This window comes from Lagenorhynchus albirostris, chromosome 11 (assembly GCF_949774975.1).
Source record: "Lagenorhynchus albirostris chromosome 11, mLagAlb1.1, whole genome shotgun sequence".
Taxonomy (NCBI): domain Eukaryota; kingdom Metazoa; phylum Chordata; class Mammalia; order Artiodactyla; family Delphinidae; genus Lagenorhynchus; species Lagenorhynchus albirostris.
Window position 1 is genome coordinate 31,626,132 of NC_083105.1, and position 24,674 is coordinate 31,650,805.

At 41.5% G+C, this 24,674-nt stretch overlaps 1 protein-coding gene across 6 annotated transcripts in view; it reads left to right on the forward strand.

The window, feature by feature from the left end:
- Window positions 1–902: 902 nt before the first annotated feature.
- KITLG (KIT ligand) overlaps window positions 903–24,674 on the forward strand; it is a 101,287-nt gene continuing 77,515 nt past the window's right edge. For 4 of the 6 annotated variants that reach the window (XM_060165036.1, XM_060165035.1, XM_060165040.1 and 1 more), the window contains exon 1: window positions 903–1,099. In XM_060165036.1, coding sequence (XP_060021019.1) covers window positions 1,085–1,099 — 15 coding nt within the window. In that variant the 5' untranslated portion in view covers window positions 903–1,084. Of the gene's footprint in view, window positions 1,100–7,054; window positions 7,136–24,674 lie in introns of those variants that run through there. The other 2 variants (XM_060165039.1, XM_060165038.1) reach the window with 2 other exon arrangements.

Here is a 24,674-nt window from a genome sequence, read left to right on the forward strand (position 1 = left end):
AATAAAAATGACAGGGCCTATACAATAGATTTATGGAAAAGATTTGATGAGATAATCTCTGTAAAGTACTTAGTACGGCGCCTGGTATGTAATTAAGTGCATCATATAATGGTTTTATCTACTATTATTGTTGTTGCATTATCTTTCCGACTCCAAAACCTTCTCCAGCAAAAAAGTACAGTTTTCAAAACTCTGGCTGGGTTGGTGATCTCCACGTTTAATAACCTATCGCTTCTCTTTCAATCTTAATTTCTAAAGAAGCAGCAGTAAACCATTCTGGAAACAGCATCTCCCTTAGCAGTATTCAATCCTGAGTCAACTGTTATTTCAATGATTAAATATTCATTCACTAAAGTAATTGTTTAAAAACAACAAGGGTAAGACAATGGCCTAACTATATAGATCCTAATTAAGCTTTAAAAACATTTCCATAAAGCAGGACGGGGCGAATTGTTTGCTAGGCCCCCAGTGACCTCTCCCACACCGCCTCTACAGAAAAGAGGGAGCTCCGGGCCCTCGCCAGCGCGCGAGGTATTTCTTCCGTCCCCCGGCGGTGCCAGGTGAGCCCCGGCGGATCTTAAGAGGCCGAGCAGGGACTCTCGACTACCCGCGTGCAGCGCGAGCGGCGGCTGCATGGTGTCCAGCTTCACCCTCGGCGCCCCCGCGCCCTGGTGGCCTCCCGGCCGTGCGCACACGGGCCCCCCGGCGTGGGGACGCGCTTGGCTTGATTTGTCCAACTCTGGTGTATTCGCGGGGCTCCGGCCGCCCTCCCGGGTCTCCCTCCCATGGCCCAGCCCAGCCTTGCTTCCCCGGAGCTCTGGAAGGGAAGGAGGCGTGTCCGGAGTAGGCGGGCGGGAGCTGTATAAAAGTGCTGGCGGCTCCCCTACCCGGGCTTCACTCGCCGCCTCTCGCCGGGACCGGGAGCGCTCCGCGAAGCACGAGCAGTGGAGAGGGCGCTGCGCTCGGGCTACCCAATGCGTGGACTATCTGCAGCCGCTGCTCATGCAATATGCTGGAGCTCCAGAACAGCTAAACGGAGTTGCCACACCGCTGCCTGGGCTGGATCACAGCGCTGCCTTTCCTTATGAAGAAGACACAAGTGAGTAGGGCGCGTCCGGGAGCTCGCTGGCTCTCCAAGAAAATCGCGCCTGGAGGCCGGCGCGTCCCGGCCCCAAGTGCCAGGGCGTTCGGGGCTGTGCCTGCCGGAAGAGCCTGGAGGGCGCTGGGGAGGCGGGTGTGGCGTGCGAGCCCCAGCCGCCCGGCCCGGGTGAGCCTGGGAGAGGAGGAGTGGGAGTGATGAGAGGGAGCCCGTGTCAAGTTTGGAGCTGTAGCCCTTAAGTTGGGAGCTGTCAGTCGGGAGCCGCAGTTCCTGTAAGATGGAAGGATCTGTCCTTTGGCCGGAGAGTTTAAGTGATTACTGAAAGGCATGTCTTTGCACCGCAGACATTTTCCCGTGGATTTCGGGGACATTACAACAGTTCCCCACGCGCCACGCTCGCTCGCGCACCCAGATTTTTGTGCAGCCCCTGGGTGGGTACCTGGCTCGTGCGGACGCGGGTGCAGCCGCTGGAACTTAGCCAACCCAGAGTTCCTTAGTGGCCGCGTTCCGCTGGGCGGAGAACCTCCCCGGCCAGCCCCGGGAGACTTGACTCCCGCGGCGTCTGCCAGGTTTGCGGCTCTAGGCAAGAGAGCTCTAAAGGGGGTAATACCTCCACATTGCACCCACTTTCTTCCATTACAGAAGAGAAAAAGTTGTTTGTGTGTGTGTTAATGGGCACCTCTGATGGTAGTTATTGAGGTAATTCCCAGTGCTGCAAAATTGTGCATTATACAGAAGCACAGTGGTAAAGCACCGTCCAGGGGTACAATTAGTTTAGTTTGTTTGTTTTCTTGCAGCAGATATCTGGATTTAGAAAGGGCCGCCACCGTACTCCCATGCACAGTTCTTTTTGCCACTGCAGGTCTTACCTCCACTTACTTCTCCCCTTAGGAATTTTTCTGTTATCTGCCGCGGGTTGGGTAAGGCTGCCCTTTCACCCCCCAGAGGTGCTGTCGGAGATAGCAGTTCCTGAAGTGTGTCGAAGGGGTGGAATTGGTGGGGGAAAGGTTGGTACAAATCTTCAGTTTAGAATGTGCTGAAAATGCTTTATTTAATGACATACTTAGTGTCATATTTTAAATAGGTGTCTAGACCTGGGAAGGGTACATATTCAGAGGGGAGTAGGAAGACTCGAGCCCATTGCACCCGTGTGGAAAAGGGCAGGAGGGAGGGACGTGGCCTGGAAGAAATTTTTGTGTAGTCTCTAGGGCAGCTGCCCAAGACCGAGGAGAGGAGCGGAGCGCAAGTTCCTCTCCTGCAAGCAGGTTAGTTTATAGGCAAAGCACCTGGGATCACCACAGTGGGCTGTTGAAATGCAAATGTTAAAGACTGGCAACAGAAGAGAAGTTTTAATCTAATTACTTGATTCGTACATGCTTTCTGCTTTGTGGAATAATAAGCATGGGCGGACGGGGAACCAATTCTTTGTTATAGTAGCATCTGCTCACGTGAATGGTAGTGGTGAGATGTGGGTGGAGAAACCGCTACCTTCTAGTTCAGGAAAAGAGCCTAAACCTTCCTATTTAAACAAGATCACTGGAGACAGATCAGGTTAATGACCAACAATCCAAAGGGGGGCGATGTACTATCAAGTCACTTTGAGAGTCAGTAGGATTGATGATCCTTGCACCCTTGCTTTGCAAAACAAAAGTGAGCTCTGTAATCTCCTTTCTCACTTTGATTAAATGGCTGTGTAAATTGGATTACATGGGATAATTCCATTGAAAACTAGAAAGAGGTCAAACTAGCCTGAAACTCCTTGGTGTTAGTGACTCAGTACTGCTGACCAGAGACACTGCAGGCAGCTAAATATTTTAGAAATGTGACCTGCTCAGGCCGAGTAAAAGTGCAAGCCCTTTGGGGGAACTTGCTGCTGTTAAAGGACTGAAGGCAAAGGAGGGCAGTGCCCTTGGTGAATGAAGGCATTCATTGCCTGGGATCTAATGACCTTCAAGGTTTCTTTTAAAGATACGTCTAGCAATTCCATATTCTTGCCACAGAAAAAGGGGACCCTGGAAATAACATGAAATCAATGAAATAATCAGTGGAAATGGGGGAGGGTGCTTAGGTCCTCATTCATATTGTTATATTTTCTAATCCAAAAGTTACAAAGAAATTTCCTGTGCACCTCTGTATGGATGGAGAGTAGCATAAGGAAATCTGACATTAAGTCGTAAGATTGTTCTACTGAATCTAATGTTATATTTGCCAGGGAGGAATATCTATTAACATTCAATAGTTTAAATAATCATTTGTAAAGATGGCATCAATTCCAGAGTTCTGTTATAAAACAAACAGTTGTGTACCCTTCCATTACCCAAGATATAAAATGAGAATTTAATGATAATTTTAAAAATACACTTGAATTGTGCATCTCTCCAAGAATCACAGGGACACCAGGCATTCTGGACTTTCAGTCAAGCTAAATAAATGTGGAAATGCACCAACAACCACTTGAGGTTTGATAAATGATTCTTTAATTTATTTAGCACGTGTGATGAACTTTTAGCATATGGGAAATAATTACATGGGCAGTAGTCGTGAGGAGCAATTTTAACAATAAGTTTAGTCACAAGTCTACAGAAATGAAAGCATTTTGTGTTTTTCAGATTTCTGAATGTATTTTATCCATATTGTGTGGTTTTACGTTTTCTGAAGGGAATTGTGTCTCTGGCTTAGAAAGAACATCTATTTCAATGTATAATCATTTTTTTCAATGTAATACTCTGATAAACTGGTATATTAAATAACAATTGGACATTAATTTGCAAGACCAGTTAGAAAAGTGCTGGGCTTCCCTGGTGGCGCAGTGGTTGAGAGTCCGCCTGTCGATGCAGGGGACACGGGTTCGTGCCCCGGTCCGGGAAGATCCCACATGCCGTGGAGCGGCTGGGCCCGTGAGCCATGGCCGCTGAGCCTGCGCGTCCGGAGCCTGTGCTCCGCAACAGGAGAGGCCGTAACAGTGAGAAGCCCGCGTACAGCAAAAAAATAAATAAATAAATAAAAGTGCTATCAGTTTAACAGGGCTGGTGCCATGTTTATTGATGTTGTACTTACATTTTAGTTTTGAGATGGTCTGGTCTGTGAGAGTTTTCACGACTGCTGTCAGTTTTAGAAATATGAAGATAGGAAAAATTCATCTGGCGAACGGTGTAGAAAAGGCCATTTTAGGCACACATTAGTTCTCAGAAGAAGCAAATAGAATGTTTATTAGCTTTTGTTTTTCCAGAGAAAATATCCCTCTTTTGTCTGTATGAAGTTTGTCATCTGGGTGATGATGCAAGTTTACAGAAAAATTTAACATTTATGAAGAGCATTTTTAAATTTTGTCCTTAAAATCACTCCATTTGGAATGTGTGCTTTGAACAATCCTAATTTTTGTAGCTTTTAATTGATAGATTCTGCCAAGACTTTAAAACTCAAGTGCTAAGTCGATTACATGCAACATAAAACAAGGAAAATAACCATATGGAAGTCTGAAGGCCCGGCCCAAGCCGAACCAATTAAAATCGCCAAATTTTATTTATATCTAACTGCTGATTTGGAGATCGCAAGTTATGAATCACATTTATGCTATAATGATAGGGTTATTGAAATCTTTCCATCACCATCAATAACATTAAAAAAAAAATTCTCCCCAAATAGCTAGTCTGAAACTGGAGGTTTCTTGCATGGTCCGGCGAGCCCCACTGAGTGTGCCCTTCCCCAACCATGTCTAGGGAACACCTGAGATATAGTGGAGAGATCTTAGGTTCTAGCTTTTCAAGACTTTGATTCTAATTCCTGTCTTACCACTGGTAAGACAAATGACTTTAGGCACATGGTTTAACTTCTTGGGATTTCCATTTTGCAATCTGTACAATGATTATAAAATAGTTATAAAGATCTGTAAGGATTAAATGAGATTTTATATATGTCTGTATCCCAGCACAGTGGCTTACTGTAGTTACAGTCTGAATTTATTATCCCCGAGAAGAGAATTGCCTGCCGACTAACTTAAAAGCCAGAAAAAAACTAGCTTTTGCAGGTAAATGTTGCTTAACCATCAAAGCACAGAGACCAAATTTTCATAAATCTGGATCTCTGCATTCAGCCTTATAAACTGATACCTGTTTGTACTATCAAATCAAGAATGTATGAAAAGAAAGGTTATCTGTGGCAGGAGAGATGATAAATGCTTTAAAGTTTTTCTTCTTTTTTTTTTTTTTTAGATGTTGGGGGTAGGATTTTATTAATTAATTTATTTTTGGCTGTGTTGGGTCCTCGTCTCTGTGCGAGGGCTTTCTCTAGTTGTGGCAAGCGGGGGCCCCTCCTCATCGCGGTGCACGGGCCTCTCACTATGGCGGCTCCCTTGCTGCGGAGCACAGGCTCCAGACGCGCAGGCTCAGTAGCTGTGGCTCACGGGCCTAGCTGCTCCACGGCATGTGAGATCCTCCCAGACCAGGGCTTGAACCCGTGTCCCCTGCATTAGCAGGCAGACTCCCAACCACTGCACCACCAGGGAAGCCCTAAAGTTTTTCTTAAAAAGTGAAAATAAGAGTTAAAATTGAAAATAGGAATCGAAAATGGGAATATAATCACCATCTCTGATTCACTTTCATATTTCCATACTTTTGCTTTCTAAGTGCCTCTTGTCTGATTCTGAGGGTTTATTTTATTTCATTTTAGACTAAAGAGACTGGGTCAGTTTCCTGTCCTTGGTGTTCGTGAACTTGCTCTTCAGAGTGAGGACAAGCATTCATGTCTGCAGTGTGTCTTTATTGTCTTTATCAGGCAACATGTGGTGACATTTTAATTTTTTTCATTATGCAAGTTTGGGAGATTTTTTTTTTCTTTTCTCAGTTTCCTTAATGTTCCCTTTCGTAAATTAGGGTAAGGCATTTGGATATAAATCTGCCAGGAGTGATCTTTTATCTTTGTTTTCTAGTACATGAATCATGAGCACCTGCAGGAGACTCTCTTTGGTGTTAGCCACCTGTGTAGTCAGAACAATTTATAAAACAAATTGAAGGAACACCAGGATGCTTTTATAATATATGCTGTTTTCAGGGTTATTTTATTTAGACTTTGTCTCATAGAAACCATTGACTATAGACCTACTGATTTATAGATGCAGTGAGATGTTTTTGCCTTTTCACTTAATTATGGGCATGATAAAAACTGTTTACAGGGGCTGGGAGTTGGAGAGAATTGTCATTATCCCATCTCTACCTATTTCCTTCTGTCCAGAAAAATGGAGGTGATAGGGGGTGATTTTCTTATAATTAGGCCTCATGGATCTTTTTCTAAAATTGCAGTGTGTGTCATCTAAAGGAAGACTGTCTGTTACGTAACTCTCTTTGTCTTTTGACTATATTTTACTATTTTTTTCTAGGCTGCCACATTGACTTGGTTATTAGGGGATGGAGTTCATTTATTAGCGCAGATACTATGTTGTATGACTTTGGGAAGACATTTGAATCTCTCTGGACCTCAGTTTCCTCCACTGTAAAATGAGAGAGTAGGACTAGGTGATTTCTAAGTGCCTTCCAGTTCTAGAATTCTCTATGTCTAAGGTAGTAGTAAAATAGATGTTTGAACCAGATGGCATTTTAGCTTCCTTTGGTTCCGAGATTCATGTAGTCATTGCTTTGGTGTGAATAAAAATTTTAACCCCTTTTTTATGATGATAAAGCAGCCAATGGGGAGAAATGAAGGAGATTTCAACTTAGACTGTTCTACTTCTAGCCTTTTCACCTGCTACTTGATATTCCTCTATAACAAGAATGGTATTTGCACTTGCTATCTGGGCAATATCCGTAGTTGAAAGGGATCTTTACTTTCTCTCTCCCAATCTTTAAATCCTCTAAGTGAAGAAGAATCATAAGGCAAAGTCAGACAGCCAGAGGACGTCATCTTACATAACTAATGAATGTCTGCCTCCCCGTATTTGCTCATTGTTTCTACCCCTGCGGTCTCCAATATCTGTGTGCGTGGAGAAGAAATGGAGAGAATTTGATCCTGTAGTGGAAAGAACTTCCGTGCAGGGAATCAGAGGTACGGACCCTGCACTTGGTTCTGGCTCCGGGGCCGGTCACTGGATCTTCATAGTCTTGGGCAAGTCACTGAGCCTCAGTAATATTGTGCCCTAGAGTTAATCCTGAGAAGAAGAGTGAAGGGGAGAGGTCTGCAGCTGGAGACACAGAGGCTGAAAACGGAGGGAGCAGCCCTTCTGCCTCTGGGAAAGACAGTTTCTGTGGATGGCACGTTGCCGAGTCTCAGTCTCTCCTTGCCCTGACTTTTTGCAGGTCTGGACCCCCTCTTCCAGGCAAGAGACCACGGATTCCGCAGAAAATAGAGCTGTGACAATGATGATAAAGCTCTAAGCACCAGCAAAATCTAGTGAACTTCCTGCTAAAACCATGTTCAGAATTGAGGCAATGATCCAGACACTTAAAAAAAAGTAGCAGTAGCTATCTTTCATTTATCTGGATGAAGGAATTCAGCACTTGACTTTGCAGGTGTAGCTGTTGCCTTGGGGCTTGGAGGGCTGCTGATTAGAATGTAGTCTCTAAGGGGGCAGTTAGGGTACCTTTTCTGTGTTCCTGGTGCACAGACAGCAGCTCAAAAATCTGACAGTGGCCTTGCAAAGAATGCCTTTGCTCTCTAGGGTGACCAAGCAAAAGGGTGCACAAGACGAGAGAGCGAGAGCAAAGCCATCGTCAGCGCTCACTGGAAAAAGTAAGCCCCAGCCTCCTTCACCTTTGCAGAAAGGGCATCCCCACTGTATAATGTACCCTGACTGCATACTGTGCCCCCACTGGAGACCAGGGAGGACAGAGCACAGCCTGAAGGGGGCCGTTGTTTGTCTTGCATACACATACTCTGTTGCCCTTTCAGGAGCGGAAGTTCATCTTTTGTTTAAAAGCCCTGTGGGTGCTTAGCACTTTTGCCTCTTTTTCCTCTTGACTTGAAATCTCTGAAGCCAAGGACCTTTCCATTTAAGTGCCTTTACTAAAGTCCAGGGCTGAATCACATCTTGTAATTGGCCTGTTTCTTCTAAATACCAGTGTTTGAGTGGTCGTAAACCAGGTTGCCTCTAAAAACTACAGCTTAATAGTGGTTGTCTATTGTGAGGAACCCCGTTGTGCTGAGTTTTCCACTGTTTACTTGGGGTCCCTTTCGCAAAGCCTTCCTAGACAGCTACCTTGTGAAAAAACAGATTCCTTGATTTCCAAGAAGAGTGTTGCAAAGAAAGTAGGTTGTGTTTATAAAGGCCTTGCACCCTTCCTGGTATGCGTTGTCCATATGGATGGCTGTTAAAATTTACATTCACTGCCGAACTTTAGATGGGAGGAGGGAGGCAGGGTAGAGGTGCTTCATATAAAAGGGTTTCTAATGTGATCTAGAAAACCCAAGGATTGCAAAACAAACCCCGGCAGTCACACATCGTTATTTATGGTTCTGTGTTAAACCTACAGTTTAACACTTCTGAAATAGTCAACACGTTAGGGATTTCCATTTTTGATGACCGACTAAAACCTCTGTGATTACTTTAGTTTGGATCTCTGGCAATTTTAGAAAGCTGCTATCTTCAGCCAGCCCTACCCAGAGATCTCTGATGTGTTCTGTTAGGTGGAGAACTAACACAGGTCATTCTACTGTTTGTTAGAAAGATAAATTATCACAGTAAAAGGAGCTGGGCTGGTGCTTTCTGCTTCCAGGTGGTGCAAAGGGGTTGCTAAAATGCAGGGATAATAAAGTAGTTAGAAAACGTTCATGAAGAATCAAAAGGACGATATTAGTATAATGTTTTTAGTGCTGGATGAAATTAATTCTGTGTAGAAAAGCATCAAACGACAAAATAGGGTGTATATAATCCTTCCATTGTTACGCAACAAATTGTAACAGTTTTGTTTTCTCTAATTCTTAACCCCTGCCCAGGAAAATACTTTAAAAGTTTAGGACACGTTTGTTTATAATGTACTATGGCCATAATGGTACTCTACCTCTTAACAGTACTAGAAAATAGTGGACTATAAAAAATAGTTCCCCGTTTGAAATTTGGATCTTTCTTAGTCTTAAACAATTCCATAGACTTTTATCGATTTGACCATTTATTGTTTGCATTTCTGTATAAATGTCACACATAAATGATTCAGCTTGAAGGAATGAAATTTACTACAGTCTGTGTCAAGCATTTGACATTTAAATGTGTATCCATTTTAAATACTTTCATGATTGTTTTGTAAAATCAAATCACCCTGATAATAAGATCATGCCAAAATGGCATTTAGTAGAAAACAGTTCCAAGATGAATTCAAAGAACTTTTCTTCTGGGAGGTAGGTACTGTTTTCTTTAAACCCCAATTCACAGATGAGGAAAAGGTCTTTAACGTGCCAACTCCAAGTATTTTATGGTCATGATTAACACCCAAAGAGATTTAGCTGTCACTGCCACAGTGTATTAGTGCGGCCTATTCAGAACCTCAAAGATACACATTCTGCTTATAGGAACATTAAATCAAAAACAAACACAATTCAGATATTAAAAACAGTTGCCTGTAATAGTTGGCAACAAAAATTTTGTGATTCCAGTTAACTAGCAGAGTGGCTCATACTAGAGGTTCAGTGAACACAGATGGAATGTTGTTGAATAAATAAATGCCTGATTTCAGGTTGTTAAGTGCCAACAGCCTTTTTTAGAAGCCTTTTTCTTTTTTTTTTTTTTAACAGAAGGCAAATTTTAACTACTGTCCTGGCTCTGTTATACACAGATGTGTCTGGTTGATGATTAGAAAGGCTACTTTGTTCCCCATTTACAGTATTAATTTTCAGTGAATGTGCACTATTATTTACTAAGTGAAACTGGTGGGCATGTGAGAATACAGAAAACACTGGACTGAATCAAATGTAGTAGTGGTTCGGCCTCTTACTAGCAGTGTGCCCTTCAGTAAGTGTTTCTCTCTGAACTTTTCCTTCCCAATCTTTAAAATGGGTGCAGAAATAACTTATCTATTGGTAGTACTGATGTCGTGATTAAGTGAGACAGGCTGTGTAAGGGCACAGGTACTTGCTCTTAGTAAATAATCAGTTCCTTCTCTGCAGGAGGAGGGAATCATGGAAGCTTTCAGCAAATCCACATGCTGTAAGACATAAATTCATTGTTCACAGTTCCTGCCTTTGGCTATAGGGCTTGCATGAATAAATGAATTAAAATAATAGAGCTTAATACCTTAACTGCCTTATTTATACACAATCTACCTTCTTTAACACTCGCAAGCACTCTTAGCAAATTAAACAAAATTTTCCTCCAATTTTACCCCCTTTATCTTTCTCCCCTTTCTACGAAAGGCAACAATTATACAAAATAGGCCAAAAGACAAGCTGCTTAAGAAGAGAAAGGATAGGGGACTTCCCTGGCAGCCCAGTGGCTAAGACTCTGCACTTCCAATGCATGGGGCATGGTTTTGATCCCTGGTCCGGGAACTAAGATCCCACATGCCACGGGGCACGGCCAAAAAAAAAGAGAAAGAATGAATAAGACTAGTTAATATGTTAATATCCGTTGATTACTCACTATAGATGAGGCACCAGGCCACAAACTGCACAGGAATATCTCATTTGATTCTAGCCAAAAAAAAAAAAAATGTTATGAAAGATTATTGATCTCATTTTTTTTAACAAGGAAACTAAACTTCAGAGAGATTAAGAACACTTAACCAAGATTAAAAGGGAAAAAATTTGCAAGTAAGTGGAAAAGCTTGGATTTGGAGCCCAGTCTGCTTAATTCTTTTTTTTTTTCCGGGTCTCTCACTGTCGTGGCCTCTCCCGTTGCGGAGCACAGGCTCTGGACGCGCAGGCTCAGCGGCCATGGCTCACGGGCCCAGCCGCTCCGCGGCACGTGGGATCCTCCCGGACCGGGGCACGAAACCGTGTCCCCTGCATCGGCAGGCGGACTCTCAACCACTGCGCCACCAGGGAAGCCCAAGCCTATTTAATTCTAAAAACTAGATTCCATTGAACCACGTCAATGGAATGGACCCATATTTAAATATACATATACATACGATCTGTAAGACTCAAGCCTTTTTTTAAAAAAAAATTTGCGGGTGAAGATGATGGATTTTTAATCTTATAAGGGGAAGGTTGAGAGCAAGCGAAGCAGGGTTCCCGGGAGAGCGAGGGGTTGCTTCTGATGCAGCTTGTCAGGACCACGCAGGAGGGTAAATGGCTGTGAAGAGCAGCAGCACCTCCACAAGTCGGGGATCCAGGGTTTGGTCCCCAGCCTCTCCCACCTCAGTCTCCTTAGCCATCGAATGCCTGCGTCAGCTGACCTGTTGTGTGCGAGGTCCTTATAAACTGGAAAAATGCCATTTTAATTTATGGAATTAAGAATTACTGCCGAAACCTTGGTGTCTTTCAAATAAAATGGTACTTTTCTTGGCAGAGGGGAGGTTTTTAAATATTTGAAAATTGTGTTGCAAAATAACTTCTTGGGGGATAAAAGATGCTCTGGGGATTACTTTAATCAGTTCGCTCTATTTTCATGCTGTTTCCAAACACAATTTTAAGTGGCGGTGATCATTTTTAGAAAACTACTTAATAATGTCTTTATGCTTATGTCTGTTTGTTAAAGCTACCAGCCATTAAAGTTGTGACCTTTGCTTTGTAATTCCTTGTCAGTCCAACCGCATGAATAGTAAAAATTCATTTTCTGCATTGATGTTAGATTTTTTGAAACAATTGACTGTTGGAGCACCCTTAGGGGCAGCATCGCTATGTAATTTATCAGTTTAGTGGAAATGAAGTTGTTTAAAAGGTTGCTAAAAGGTCCTGGAATCATTTGAACGCAGGTGAAGGAAACAACAGAACAGAGGTGTGATGAACCAAATAGACTGCAGTTAAATGACCCACTTTGGTTGGCTAATCCTCTGAGCCTCGGTTTCCCTATCTGCCAAAGAGAGAGGGCAGGAGTACATTTCTCAAAGGTGGTTGTGAAGATTAAATGAAAGAATCCACAAAAAGCCCTTAGTCCAGTGCCGGGCACCTAGGAAATCCTAAATAAATATTCACTCTGATCTTCAGCATTAAACAAATGGTAAGCTTATCAACAGTGGTGACTCCTTTCTTAAGAAAGTGACTTTAATTACAAAGTCTCCATTGTCAGAATGAAAGGGAAAGTTCAAGCAATTTATCCAAATACCTCAGGCTTGGAATTCACTTTAGCCCTGAATAATTGTTTTCATTCTCTACTTTAACCAAAAACTGAAAAAGAGCTAAATGTGTATAATTATAATCGCAAGATAGTTTACCTAGAGCAAAGTTACTTCTTTCTATCCTGTGCCCAAGGTCACAGAGCTAATACATGGTGGAGCTGACTTATGAACCAGGCGGTCTGGAACTAGAGCCTACATTCCTAAACGCTATGCTATGCTTGGAATTGGGGGGACAGAACGTGAGTCCTTCCCATGAATTGGTGAGTGATCTACTTCTCCCTATCTGGGAGGAGAAGTCATTTTCTGCATCAACAGAAATATAGCCACTTGTCAAGGGAGAAAGGAAAGAGCATGGCTTTTGTGTCGAAAGCACCAAGGTTTTACGTCTGGCTCTAGCTTGCCAAGGGATCTTAAGCAAATTATTTAACTTTGCTTAACCTTCTCTTAAACTGAATTTCCTTTTCTGTAAAATGGAATAATAATACTTTGTAGCTTTTTAACCTGGAAATAGGATGTTGCATACCTGCTTTGTGATTGTCACTCACAGAATTGTACTATTATAAAAAAAGTACTTTTCAGACTTAACACGTTTTCCTGCTATACTATTAAGAACTAAGTTGTGTTTGTACAAATGTTTGACTCATTGGCCTCATGTAGACACTCAAAGGAGCATGGACTTTGGAGTTAGAATGAGGCTTAAGTCCTTAGCTCTGTTATTCACCAAGACCCACGTGCATGTTATTTACTTTCTTTCTCAATGTCCTCATATGTATAATGGGGTGGTAAGGATAATATTACGTGGTTGGAAGAATACAAAGATTAAATGAGATAACATATGGAAATTGGCTGACCCAGAACTGATGTTCAGTAAGTAGTATCTCTAATCTTTAGGGACTGGATTATGCCAGCTAACAGATCAGTATGGATCAGTCTACTCTGTCTGTTTGCTTCACTTGTGTGATGGCTATAATTTATTTAAACCTGTTGTCATTGAAAAGCAGAGAGAGATTATGGGTGATTATGTGAAATTGGATTGTGTGACCGTGAACTGAGATTAGTAAGGGTCTGGATCTGGGTCAGCATCCCCCTTTGTAACCAACAATGCTGATGCATGACTTGGCTGTGTCACCAGTTACTGTGTGTGTTGTTCCATTCAGAGGCCTACGGTCATACTTATTATTCTAAGCCTTGAGTAATGAAAAATTCAAACTTTCTAAATACATGAAAGCTTTGAGTTTATTAATGTCTTCCAAAATGAGCCGCACACTACTTTATATAGTAGGTATTAATAGCTTTGGAGACGCATAGATCTGGCGTCACCTCTTCAAATGGGATGACTTTGAATCATTCTTCTAACATTCTGATTTTCTCATTTCTAAAATGACATTTATAATAGTGTTTAACGTCTCACATGGTTTTGAGGATTAAATGAGCCAGTACATGAGAAGGGTTATTTCATGCCGGGTACCCAGAAAACCTAGGTAAATGCTAGCTGCTTTCAAGAAAAATTCATTTTTGCATTCAAAGTAGGTTGTGGTTTTTTTTTCTTTGCATGTGTTGAATTTAGTTAAGCTTGTAGGATCAACAGTTTGGGAATGTTTGCATTATGAATCCAGGTTTTTCTTGTGGGTGATGGCATTTAGAGTTTAAGGGCTTGATTGTCCAGGTTAATCTTCAAGTAAGTTTTGTATCAATCAAGACAGACGCACGTTACTTTTATCTGTCCATTACTTCAGGTAAACAAGCATTCCATTCTTGTACAGAACATTAAACTGTTAAGTTCCTTTTGATGGACTTGTTCAAAGCACTTGTGAAAGACAGAAAACAGCTCCTGTTTTCTGACATTGTATAATCTGAACGCTCTTTCTAGAGGTTTCTTGACTGAATCTTTGACTATCACTACCTCAAAAATTAAGTTATCAACCCAGACAAGTGTGACGTAACTTTGGGTTCAGTTTAGAGTAGGATCTAACACAACAATTTGAGCCAAGACTCAAGTGAAACCAAAAAGCAAAAATCTTTTAAACGTTGAAAAAGGAAAAAGTCTACATCCATTCTTTTAAGGCCCAAAGGAGAATGGGACAGAATCATTGGTTTTTATAAGTCACTTAAGAGGAGGGCTGGATTATAAGGGACTTAGCTTTGCATATTTCCTTGAAATGTGTGTCCTGGCACTTGGTGGGGCAAGGCAGGAAAGTCAGAACAAGCACTTGCTGACTGTATAGGAGATCCACATCCTAAATTCAACTATGTGGTGTTGATATGGGGTTCATCCCTCCGAGGGTATCCATTTTGTTATCCAACAAAATGAAGAGTGAATTCTGTCATTTTAAAGATTCTCTCTAATGCACACAATCTAGATTATTAATGGAATGCTGACCATGTGACTACCCTGGTTAAAATCCTCCATTGACTTTACATTACCTGCAGGATAAAGTCCAAACCCTCAACACACTGTACAAGATTCTCTGTGATTGGCTGTTGCTTATCTCTACTGCTCCCTGAGTGGTAAATTTCATGCTGGCGTCACTTAACGAAGTACAGTGAAATAGTGACATATTCCACAACTGCATTTGGTCTTGAAAGCCCTGGTAGCCCCTCTTCATCCTCCAGCTGGTCTAGCTGAGATGGTTCCTGCTCTTGGAAGTCCTCCCTGAAGTCTGTTTGCCCTTCCTCCCTGCCCCCACTTTCCTTGTGTTTAGTGATCTTACCCCGTGCTTCTATAGCATTAAAAAAAAAAATCATATAGGGCTTCCCTGGTGGCGCAGTGGTTGAGAGTCCGCCTGTCGATGCAGGGGACACGGGTTCGTGCCCCGGTCCGGGAAGATCCCACATGCCGCGGAGTGGCTGGGCCCATGAGCCATGGCCGCTGAGCCTGCGCGTCTGGAGCCTGTGCTCCACAACAGGAGAGGCCACAACAGTGAGAGGCCTGCGTACCACAAAAAAAAAAAAAAAAAAAAAATCATAATTTGAAAACAATATAATGAAATTATATTCTTACTTACCTGTCTACCTGGCTAAATTGCCTCATGCTGGTATCCCCAGCTAGTGGTACAACACCAAAATCTTAGTAAAGGTTTTTGGAACCAAACTATGAGTTAATGAATCACGTGAGATCTATCTTTGACTGAATCTTCGACTATAGCATTCTAAGCATGGATCTGAGTACTTATCGGTTTTATGCCTGCTGACCTCAATTGACACATGGGTTGGCACCAAGGAGGGTTATTTGGAAGGTAGGAGGAACATTACTATCACGCATTGATGTCATACATAGGAAACGCATATAACTGTACTCAGTACCACCTGGCACAAACATGTTGTTCAAACATAATTCTGTTTGGAGAGAGAAGTGGGCCACTTGGGGTTGTAGAAGAGGGTAGAGACCATGGATTAATAAAAGAGGAAGGTGGGGGGCAAGTTGCTGGCCATTTTTAAGGAAATAACACAATAGGTTGAATAGCAGGTGCCAGATGGTGCTTGCTAATTCAAGGTTATAGAGGGTATAAGAGCCAGAAAGGATTTTAGTACCTAATCAGCTGCTGCTGATGAAGAAAATGCTGATTGTGATGCTTATTCCATGTGCCAGGTCCTGAGCTAAGTGTGTTACATACTTTCATCTCCCCTGATTCTCTCCACCTATGAGGGTGGTTATATCCTTCCATTTACAGAAGGGGAATGTGGGCTTAGGAAGGTTGTGCAAGTCGCTCAGCATCTTACAACTAGTTAGTCTTAAACCCAGTCTGTTTGCTTAGTATTAGTATTGCTGACATCTTCTCTTTTTGCCTAGGTAAGATGTTTTTCTTGATACATAATAATGAATAAGACTGTTATAAATAGAGTAAATGAATTCTTCTTCCCAGCTCACCCACATTCAAAAAGCTTCCTTTCATATTTTCTTTCCACAGTTTGTGTTGGTTAATGGTTAGCCAGTGCAATAGACAAGGAAAGGATGTTGTGTAGTTTTAGATTCTGATGTGTATAATCTCTAGCAAGAAATTGATGAAATAAATATGAGGCAATAGACAATATGAGAATTTTAGATGGTTCATTTTAAATGATATTTGTGGATTTAAGACTGATGTAGTTAAGGAATTTAGCAAAAACGATGTTTCATTACTCAAGATCAAAGACATATTTAAGTGTGGAGGAAGAAAGTTGGAGAAGGATTTAATAAGTGATGTTTTCAAATTTCATCTGTGATTAGAAGCCACCATCTTAGTGACCCAAGGCAATGATACAACTGCTTTACAATTCAGTGCTCTAAAGTTAACCGTTTTTACATTTGTGTACTTTAAAAAATTCACAAAACTATTGGGTTGGCCAAAAAGTTCGTTTGGGTTTTTTCATAACATCTTACGGAAAAACCCAAATGAACTTTTTGGCCAACCCAATGTTTTGACGCCAAGTTTTCAAAAGTTCTGAAGTTGTTAAAGTTATGCAACCTTACAGCATGGCCTGTTTTACCTTTTCTCTTTTTCTGTTTTTTTAAATCAGGTAAGCTGCTTGGTTTTGTGTGTAAACTGAAAGGTTATCATTTCTGAAAGCCATAAAACTTTTTCTAGTTTTGGATAATAATCACATAACAAGGAGCAAAATCTACCTCCTGTCTCAATTTACAAACAAAATTTCCAAAAGACCATAAATGAGAAGAGGAGATGACACACAAAAATTAAACAATGAAGTGGATGTGCAAAATGGCTTGTGCAGCTTTGGCACTTGAATCATACAGCAGCTGAAGCATATCTTTTAAATTTCATTTAGCTGGATACACGGCCCTGTCTTCATTTCCTGAGATTCCCATTCTCTCCTATATGTTGAGAGAATCTCTTTGCTTTCCAGTCTTCCTGTTTACATATATTCCTCCAGCCACTTTTGATTCCGCAGCAAAGCAGCTGCTTTGAAAAAAGCCCAAAGGATAATCTTGCAATGGATACTCACTCATCTTCTTTCCTGACCCAAGGAGAAAGTTCCTTTTTATTTTCCCCTAGCATCATTTAGAGTTAGGACTTGAGCAGGGTTTAAAGTACATTTTCCATATTCTTCTTTTGTTTTATTAAACAAGAAAGCTTAATTGATAACCTTCCCAGGTTGTCTTGGAGGAAGAATTTCATAACACAAAATAGTTGACATTTACTTTGAAGATTGTTAACTCAGAACCTTTTAAAAAATAGTAATAATAAACTGTGTGATGCCACTACTCACATCCTGATACACTGTAAAGTCTTCTTTTTGATTTCTGTCCTACATCTTCCTTTCTCTGCTGAATGTGGAGTCTCTTCCTACATAGTGATATTATGGAGATTGCTCAGCACAACTCCATGATGTCATGGTGAAAAATAGGAATAAAAGAGTTGCCACTTAATCATGCTTATTAGCATGAAAATGCAATAATAAAGCCTATTTTGGAGGGGGGTGGTGAGGGGGAGTGTCATTTGAGTCCACTCCTGAGTAGTCTGGCATGCAACTTTCTGTTTCTTGCAAACAAGTCTTGTCAGAGGGGAACAGTGATATTATGCCTGTGTTACTCTGAAGAAAAGGTAGTTGATTTTATTCTTTAGTCAAACTAGGAATGGGTCTGGATGACGTAAAAAAAAATAATTTAGTTCTGTGAGTGTGAGCTTTTTTTTTTTTCTTTTGCCTTCTCTGGTAGGGATGACAGATAAGTCATCCAGTGCTTTGAGAAGAGATAAGATTAGCATTTAAAAGCTTAACCTATGTCATCACTTCTGAACACGCCTGCTCCCAAGTGAAATCATATTCCTTGCATGTGTTTCCCAGTGCAGAATCACCATGAATAATTTTTTATACATGGCTGCTTTAGAAATTTTGATGGATTGCAGCTCATTGGGAGAGAGGAAGAAATTTATAGATGCATCTTATATTGAATTCTAAATAAAGTGCAGAACTGTAGACCTCTCAGAGACTTCCACTGAACCTACTGTAGGAAAGTGTCTGCATTCCAGGTCTGTGGGTTTTTTTTTTTGTTTTTCTGTTTTGTTTTGTTTTGCCCCCATTGAGTCAGTAAAGGAAAGTAACTACACGTGATACTCATCTAGTTCCTTTAGAAAGGGAATCTGGGGATTTTACAGGCGGATCTGCACTTTGGGTCATTATCACATCTTGGCCACATCTGCCAGTGAAGGCATGTTCCACTGGTTGTTCATTAAAAATAATTTATTTAAAAATATATAGTTTATTTAGCATTTACTACAATCAGAGCACTGTGCTAGAGGCTAAAGCTACAGCAGTGAGCAAAACACATTATTCCTGTTCATGGGGCTTACAGTCTATCCCTGGTTTTATATCCTAATTTTCCATTTTCCTGGGGCTAGAGAAGTATTTAAAGGTGCAAAGAAGAAGTTTAAAAGTTCAAACTGAGAAGCATTTATCTAATGTCACATTTTGGATAATTAAGAGAATGTTGCAACATTACTCACCCTTGTTATCATTAAGGTTTAGCAGTTGTTGGACCCAAGAGTAGGAAGGAGGATAATCGTTTATGCCTAATGGATGAGCAAAACTCTTCTGTTTATCCTTCATTCATTCATTCAACAAATATTTATGAAAGGCCTGTCTGTACTCAGCACTGCTCTACCCACTTTGGACGAAACAGTGAGGGACAGAAAGTACTTGCCTTATGGGACTCAAACTTGAGCAGGAGACAGGTAACAAGCACAACTGGTGGATAATGTTGCAAGTCCGTTGTGTGATAGGGCCACCATCTGCTAAGGAGTGAATCACACACTGTCCTGACTTCATTTGTGCCCCATTTCACATACCTGAATTTATTCTCTATTCAGACAGTTTAGAGAGTGCTACCACAATGGTCCGTACTATATATATGAAAGAGAATTTGATGGTAGGAGTATTTGAGCAATTCAAGGTGCTAGAGATAAGAATGATGAACAAGAATAGTGTAATTCTTGTCCTCACCCCATTTGCACACTTGTCAGAAGGAACAGGTGATGAGAGTAAACGAATTGGGTTATCATCAGTTTCTTATTTCTGATGAAAAGTACTTCGGTGGAAATAAAACTGATCTGAGAGTGCTGGAGCTGCTTAAGGCAGGTCACCTGAGAAGGCTTTTCCTAGAAGGTGATAGCTGAACTGAAGCCTGAAGGATCAGAACGACTTGCCTCTTTCAGAGCCCAGGAGGGAGAAAGCTTGTAACTAAGTGCAAAGGGCTTAAGGCAGGAATACATTCCCGGTGTTTCAGGAACAGAAAGGAGGCCAGTGTAGCTGGAGTATGGTGTGGGAAGAGGGAATGGTGAGAATGAGCATGGAGGTGGGCAAGTCTACGTTAAATAGGGCCTTGTATACCTTGAGCAGGAGTTTGTATTTTATCGTAAATGTAATGGAAAAGCAGTCAGAGTCTGTAAGCAGGTGGTGATGTTTTGCATTCCCTGAAGACCACAGTCTTGTGAGTAGCAAGCATGGAAGAAAAGAAGGCTATTTAGGGGGTCCTTGCAGTCTTCCAGGCAGGAGTAGGGAAGCTCAGCACAAGCTGTAGTGGTACAAGATGAGACGGAGGGAAGTGAATGTTTCAGGATTTATTTTGCTGGTAGAACTAATAGCACTTGCCAGAGTGGATATGGAACTAGGGAAATGGGAAGGATCAAGGATGGTGCTCAGAGTTGTGGCTTGAACCACCAGGCTTCAATTTTGGAAATGACATTACTGGGGATGCTTGTTCTAGGTGTGGTTGAAAAGACAGAGTGATAATAACCATCATGGACATTTATGAGGGTGAACTGGCTGTCAGATGCTATATACCAAGTGTCTATATAACTTTGTGCGAAGTTTGTGAAGTAAGTTCTATTATTAGGCCCATAATACAGGTGAGGAAGCTGAAGCACAGAAAGATGAATAACTTTCCAAAGGCCACAAGGTTAGTCAGTGGCAGAGTAGAGATTAAAGCTAGGGCAGCCTGATTCTAGAATCACCGCCTCCCAGCCCCCCACTCTATACCGTTCTCTGTGCTTGAGTAAACACACTTTGTTTTCTTAAGCCATCTTGGATTATTACTGAAGCTAAAGTTGACTTTTGAAACTCTACTATTCAGGTTAACATTCACCCATTGCCCAAACAATTCAGTCTCACTTTTGCTCCAGGTAGAGATGAGCCTGCCCGCTTTGGGAGAGCTGATCCCAAATCCAAGCCCAAGGGTCAGTTTCACAACCTCTTTTTATCACCTTGCTGTGCTGATCTTTAATCTATGGGGGAAGCAGAACATAAATGGGATTGTGACATCCACTGTTAGCATAGCTTTTAATTTAAAAGTTAACATTTAAAAAATTAGTAGTAGTGATAAAATAATAACTACAGGCCTACCTTGTTTTATTGCGCTTCACTTATTGCGCTTCCCAGATATTACAGGTTTTTTGTGGTTTTTTTTAACAAATTGAAGGTTTGTGGCAACCCTGCCTGGACCAAGTCTATCAGCGCCACTTTTCCAACAGCATTTGCTCACTTTGTGTCTCCGTATCACAAATTTTCACAGTATTTCAAACTTTTTCATTATTATAATATGGTGATTTGTGATCAGTGATGTTTGATGTGACTACTATGACTTGCTGAAGCTCAGATGATGGTCAGCATTTTTTAACAGTAAAGTATTTTCTAATTAAGATCTGTACATTGTTTGAGTTGTAATGCTATTGCACACTTAATAGATGATGGCATAGTGTAAATACAACTTTTATACGCAATGGGAAACCAAAAAATTAGTGTGACTTGCTTGCTTTATTGCAATATTCTCTTTATTGCGGTGGTCTAGAACTGAACCCTCAATATCTCCAAGGTATACCAGTATAGCATTAACAGTCATGTCATGGTCTACTATAACATTGTCTTATTTATTAATCTTTTCAAAAATCCAAAAAATGTTATCACCATGAGAAAACCGAGGCTCAGAGAGGTTCCATAATTTGTTGAAGGTTGCAGCATGTTTGCGACAGAATCAGGATTTGAATCTACATCTTACTTTGCTGATGTTCTTCTTTTCTAAACATCATCTCATCTCTTTCATAAGCAATGAACCTGCAGTTGAAGTGTATTGTTATCAGAGGAACATGTCCTGAGCACGTCAAAGGCAGACGCTTTGCTGGGCTTCAGGTGGTAGAATTACCAGAGGAACATGTTTTGGACATGTCAAAGGTACATTATTGCTGGGCTTCAGGTGGTAGAATTGCATTAACATTCTCATGGATTGCCAATCAAAAACTGCCTTTTTAAGACTTCCCCAGTGGCGCAGTGGTTAAGAATCCACCAGCTAATGCAGGGGACATGGGTTTGAGCCCTGGTTCAGGGAGATCCCACAGGCCGCAGAGCAACTAAGCCCATGCACCACAACTACTGAGCCTGCCCTCTAGAGCCCACGAGCCACAACTACTGAAGCCCACGCACCTAGAGCCCATGCTCCGCAACAAGAGAAGCCACCCCAATGAGAAGCCCACGTACCACAATGAAGAGTAGCCCCTGCTCGCCTCAACTAGAGAAAGCCCATGCGCAGCAACAAAGACCCAATGCAGCCATAAATAAATAATTTTTTTAAACTGCCTTTTAAAGATAAAATTTAAATGATTGTTATTTTACAATTTGAATTTTGAAATACTAATGGAAAATTCCTAAGGAAAGTTTAGACTGACCTTTATGAGAAATAAATGCTCAGTAACTTGGATTTTTCTCTCCTAGTGCTTAGGGTTTAGTTGCAGACAATATAATCTACTCTAGCTAGTTTAAACATAAAGGGATATATTGAAGTTTATTTGATGGGTTATAAAACCACTGGAAGGGCTAGAAGAACAGGTTGAGATTTCAGAACACTCCCATCACCCAGAACACGGTTAAGTCCAAGGCCATCTGTAAAGCAGCTACATAACAGCAAGTGCTGTACAACCAGGACTGCTGCTGGCGGCAGGGTCTCGCTGCCTCACCACCACCCAGCAAAATGCCTGCCCGGCATCCATCCAGCTTCTCTTCTCCAGGACTTTCTTTCCATATCAAATCTTGCAGAGTTGTGCCTAACTGCTGAAACCTAAGTACCTGCAACTTTAGCTAACTGCAATGGAGTCCAAGATATGGAGATTTTAATTTTGCAGCCACTACAGTATAGAAGAATATGCTCAGAGAGTGGGAATGGGAATTGAGTCAACTCACAGTATCCTCTACACTCACTAAACTTTTCTTTTTCCAAGTTCCTCTAAATCAGGAGTATCTAATATGTAGCCCTTGAACCAAATGCAACCACATTTACCTTTTCAGACATTTTTATTTTCTCTAATGATATAGCACCCATGAGCTAGTACAGCCTAAAATAGTATGTCTAAGACTTCAGAGAGTACCTAACAATCTTGTTAAAAGTACACATTCCTGGGTTTCCCTGGTGGCGCAGTGTTTGAGAGTCCGCCTGCCGATGCAGGGGACACGGGTTCGTGCCCCGGTCCGGGAAGATCCCACATGCCGCGGAGCGGCTGGGCCCGTGAGCCATGGCCGCTGAGCCTGTGCGTCCGGAGCCTGTGCTCCCCAATGGAAGAGGCCACAATAGTGAGAGGCCTGCGTACCGCCAAAAAAAAAAAAAAAAAAAAAAAGAAACACATTCCTAAGATGGACCCTCAGAATTTTGGATTCCACATGATGCCCAGGGATCTGCATTCTAAATAAATACCCCCAGATGATTACACTTTGATCTAAACATAAGACAGCAACTCCCCTTGTTTCAGTTGGAGCACCTTCCATGAAGGGGTACATTTCAGCAGTTTTTTCAATCCAACCAGAGGTACTTGGTATGTCCAGCACACATCACATAATCAGGGAAACTCATACAGTGACCTTTGCAAATCTGGCTTGTCATCTGATGTGATGGAGAAAATGATCAAGGTTGTGAGTGTTCTTTGAGCTCAGGCCTTTGACCCCCTCGTTTTGATGCTACGTGGAACAGTTCCAGCAGGGTATAAAGATTTAGTTTATTTGTCGTCCAAAAACCCAGGTGGGAAACAAACAAAAACTTTTGTTGGAGATTTCCTGAGCTGCTTCCTCAGATTGAGTCTTCTTAAAAATTAAAAGGGCCTGTGAGACCAAACTTGTCAGACTCCCAGTAGCTGATCTGACAAAACAGCTGAGCACATTTAATTACAGCCATAGGGGAAAAAAACACAAGAAGTTCTAGGAAGTTTAGGCATTCAGTCCAAATTCAGTGCATGGAATCAGATAGCAAGTGGAGCCCACACTCATTTTCCATCTCTCAGTTGTTTGGAGTTCAAAAGATTGTACAGATTTTGCAGAACTTTTGATTTACAGGGGATCACAATTTCAGAAATGAGTCACATAGTTGGAAGAATACAAATCGTGATTTAGGTTTTTGTAGCTGTTTTTGGAAAGCTACAACCCTTGGATTGCATGTCATCGCGGTTCAATTTTAAGAGCAACTAATTGACATAATAGTGAACAGTGCCATCCCCAAAGAATCAGTGCCCACGAAGTGCTGAATTTGGGTGTGTGGATTTCAGAACTGTCATTTTTTTCTTCTTGTGATATTCCTGTACTTGCCAATGTTGAGGGCCTGTCGCTCTTATTGTTTTTGAAAATAAACACTTATAGCAAAAAGAATTAGCAACAGGTATGTAAATCTAGGTTCAATGGTGAACTCGCACCCACCAGTTTTCTAGACCAGTTTGGTTTGTTACATGTCGTCTTCCTCATAATATTGATTAGAATTAGTCATCGACTATCATCTCTGTAAAATACGTCCTTTCCCTCTGCAGTTATAAAACTGCTGAAGACCTATATTTATGACTAGCTAATGACCTATCTATTACCATTGTTTCTGATGAAATCTATACTGCTGGCACAATACTTATTTTCTCACGTAAGTCTCTATTAAAAATAATAAAACTTGTATACTTAGACCCTAGATTGTAGCCTGAGGTAGAAGTCCCTTGTAGGTATTTTCACACAGGGGCAAAGTCTCTGAGCTAACCTGGTTCTCCTTAACCACAGGTGAGTTCCCCCATGCACAGGCTATTTAAGGAGGAAGAAGGCTTGGTTTATCATTTTAGCCCCATTCTTTCAGAGATGTCTCTTCTTATCTACCAAGACTGAACTGAACTTTCTAGCCCTTCCAGACATTACCACTCTGTTGTAGTATGCCCTTGAAATTCCCTCACTCTCACTGACCCCTAAGGTTCATCCTCCATGGTCTCACTCCATGGAAACTGTCCTCATCAAGGTCAGCTCCATTACGTCCTCTTCAACAACCAACAGGTTGACATCTTTTTAGTGCTTATTTTATTGGTTATACTCTCCCTTTGGTACTTTATTTTCCTATTGGCCACAGTACCCCCAAATCAACTGATTTGCCTCTCATATATTTGGCT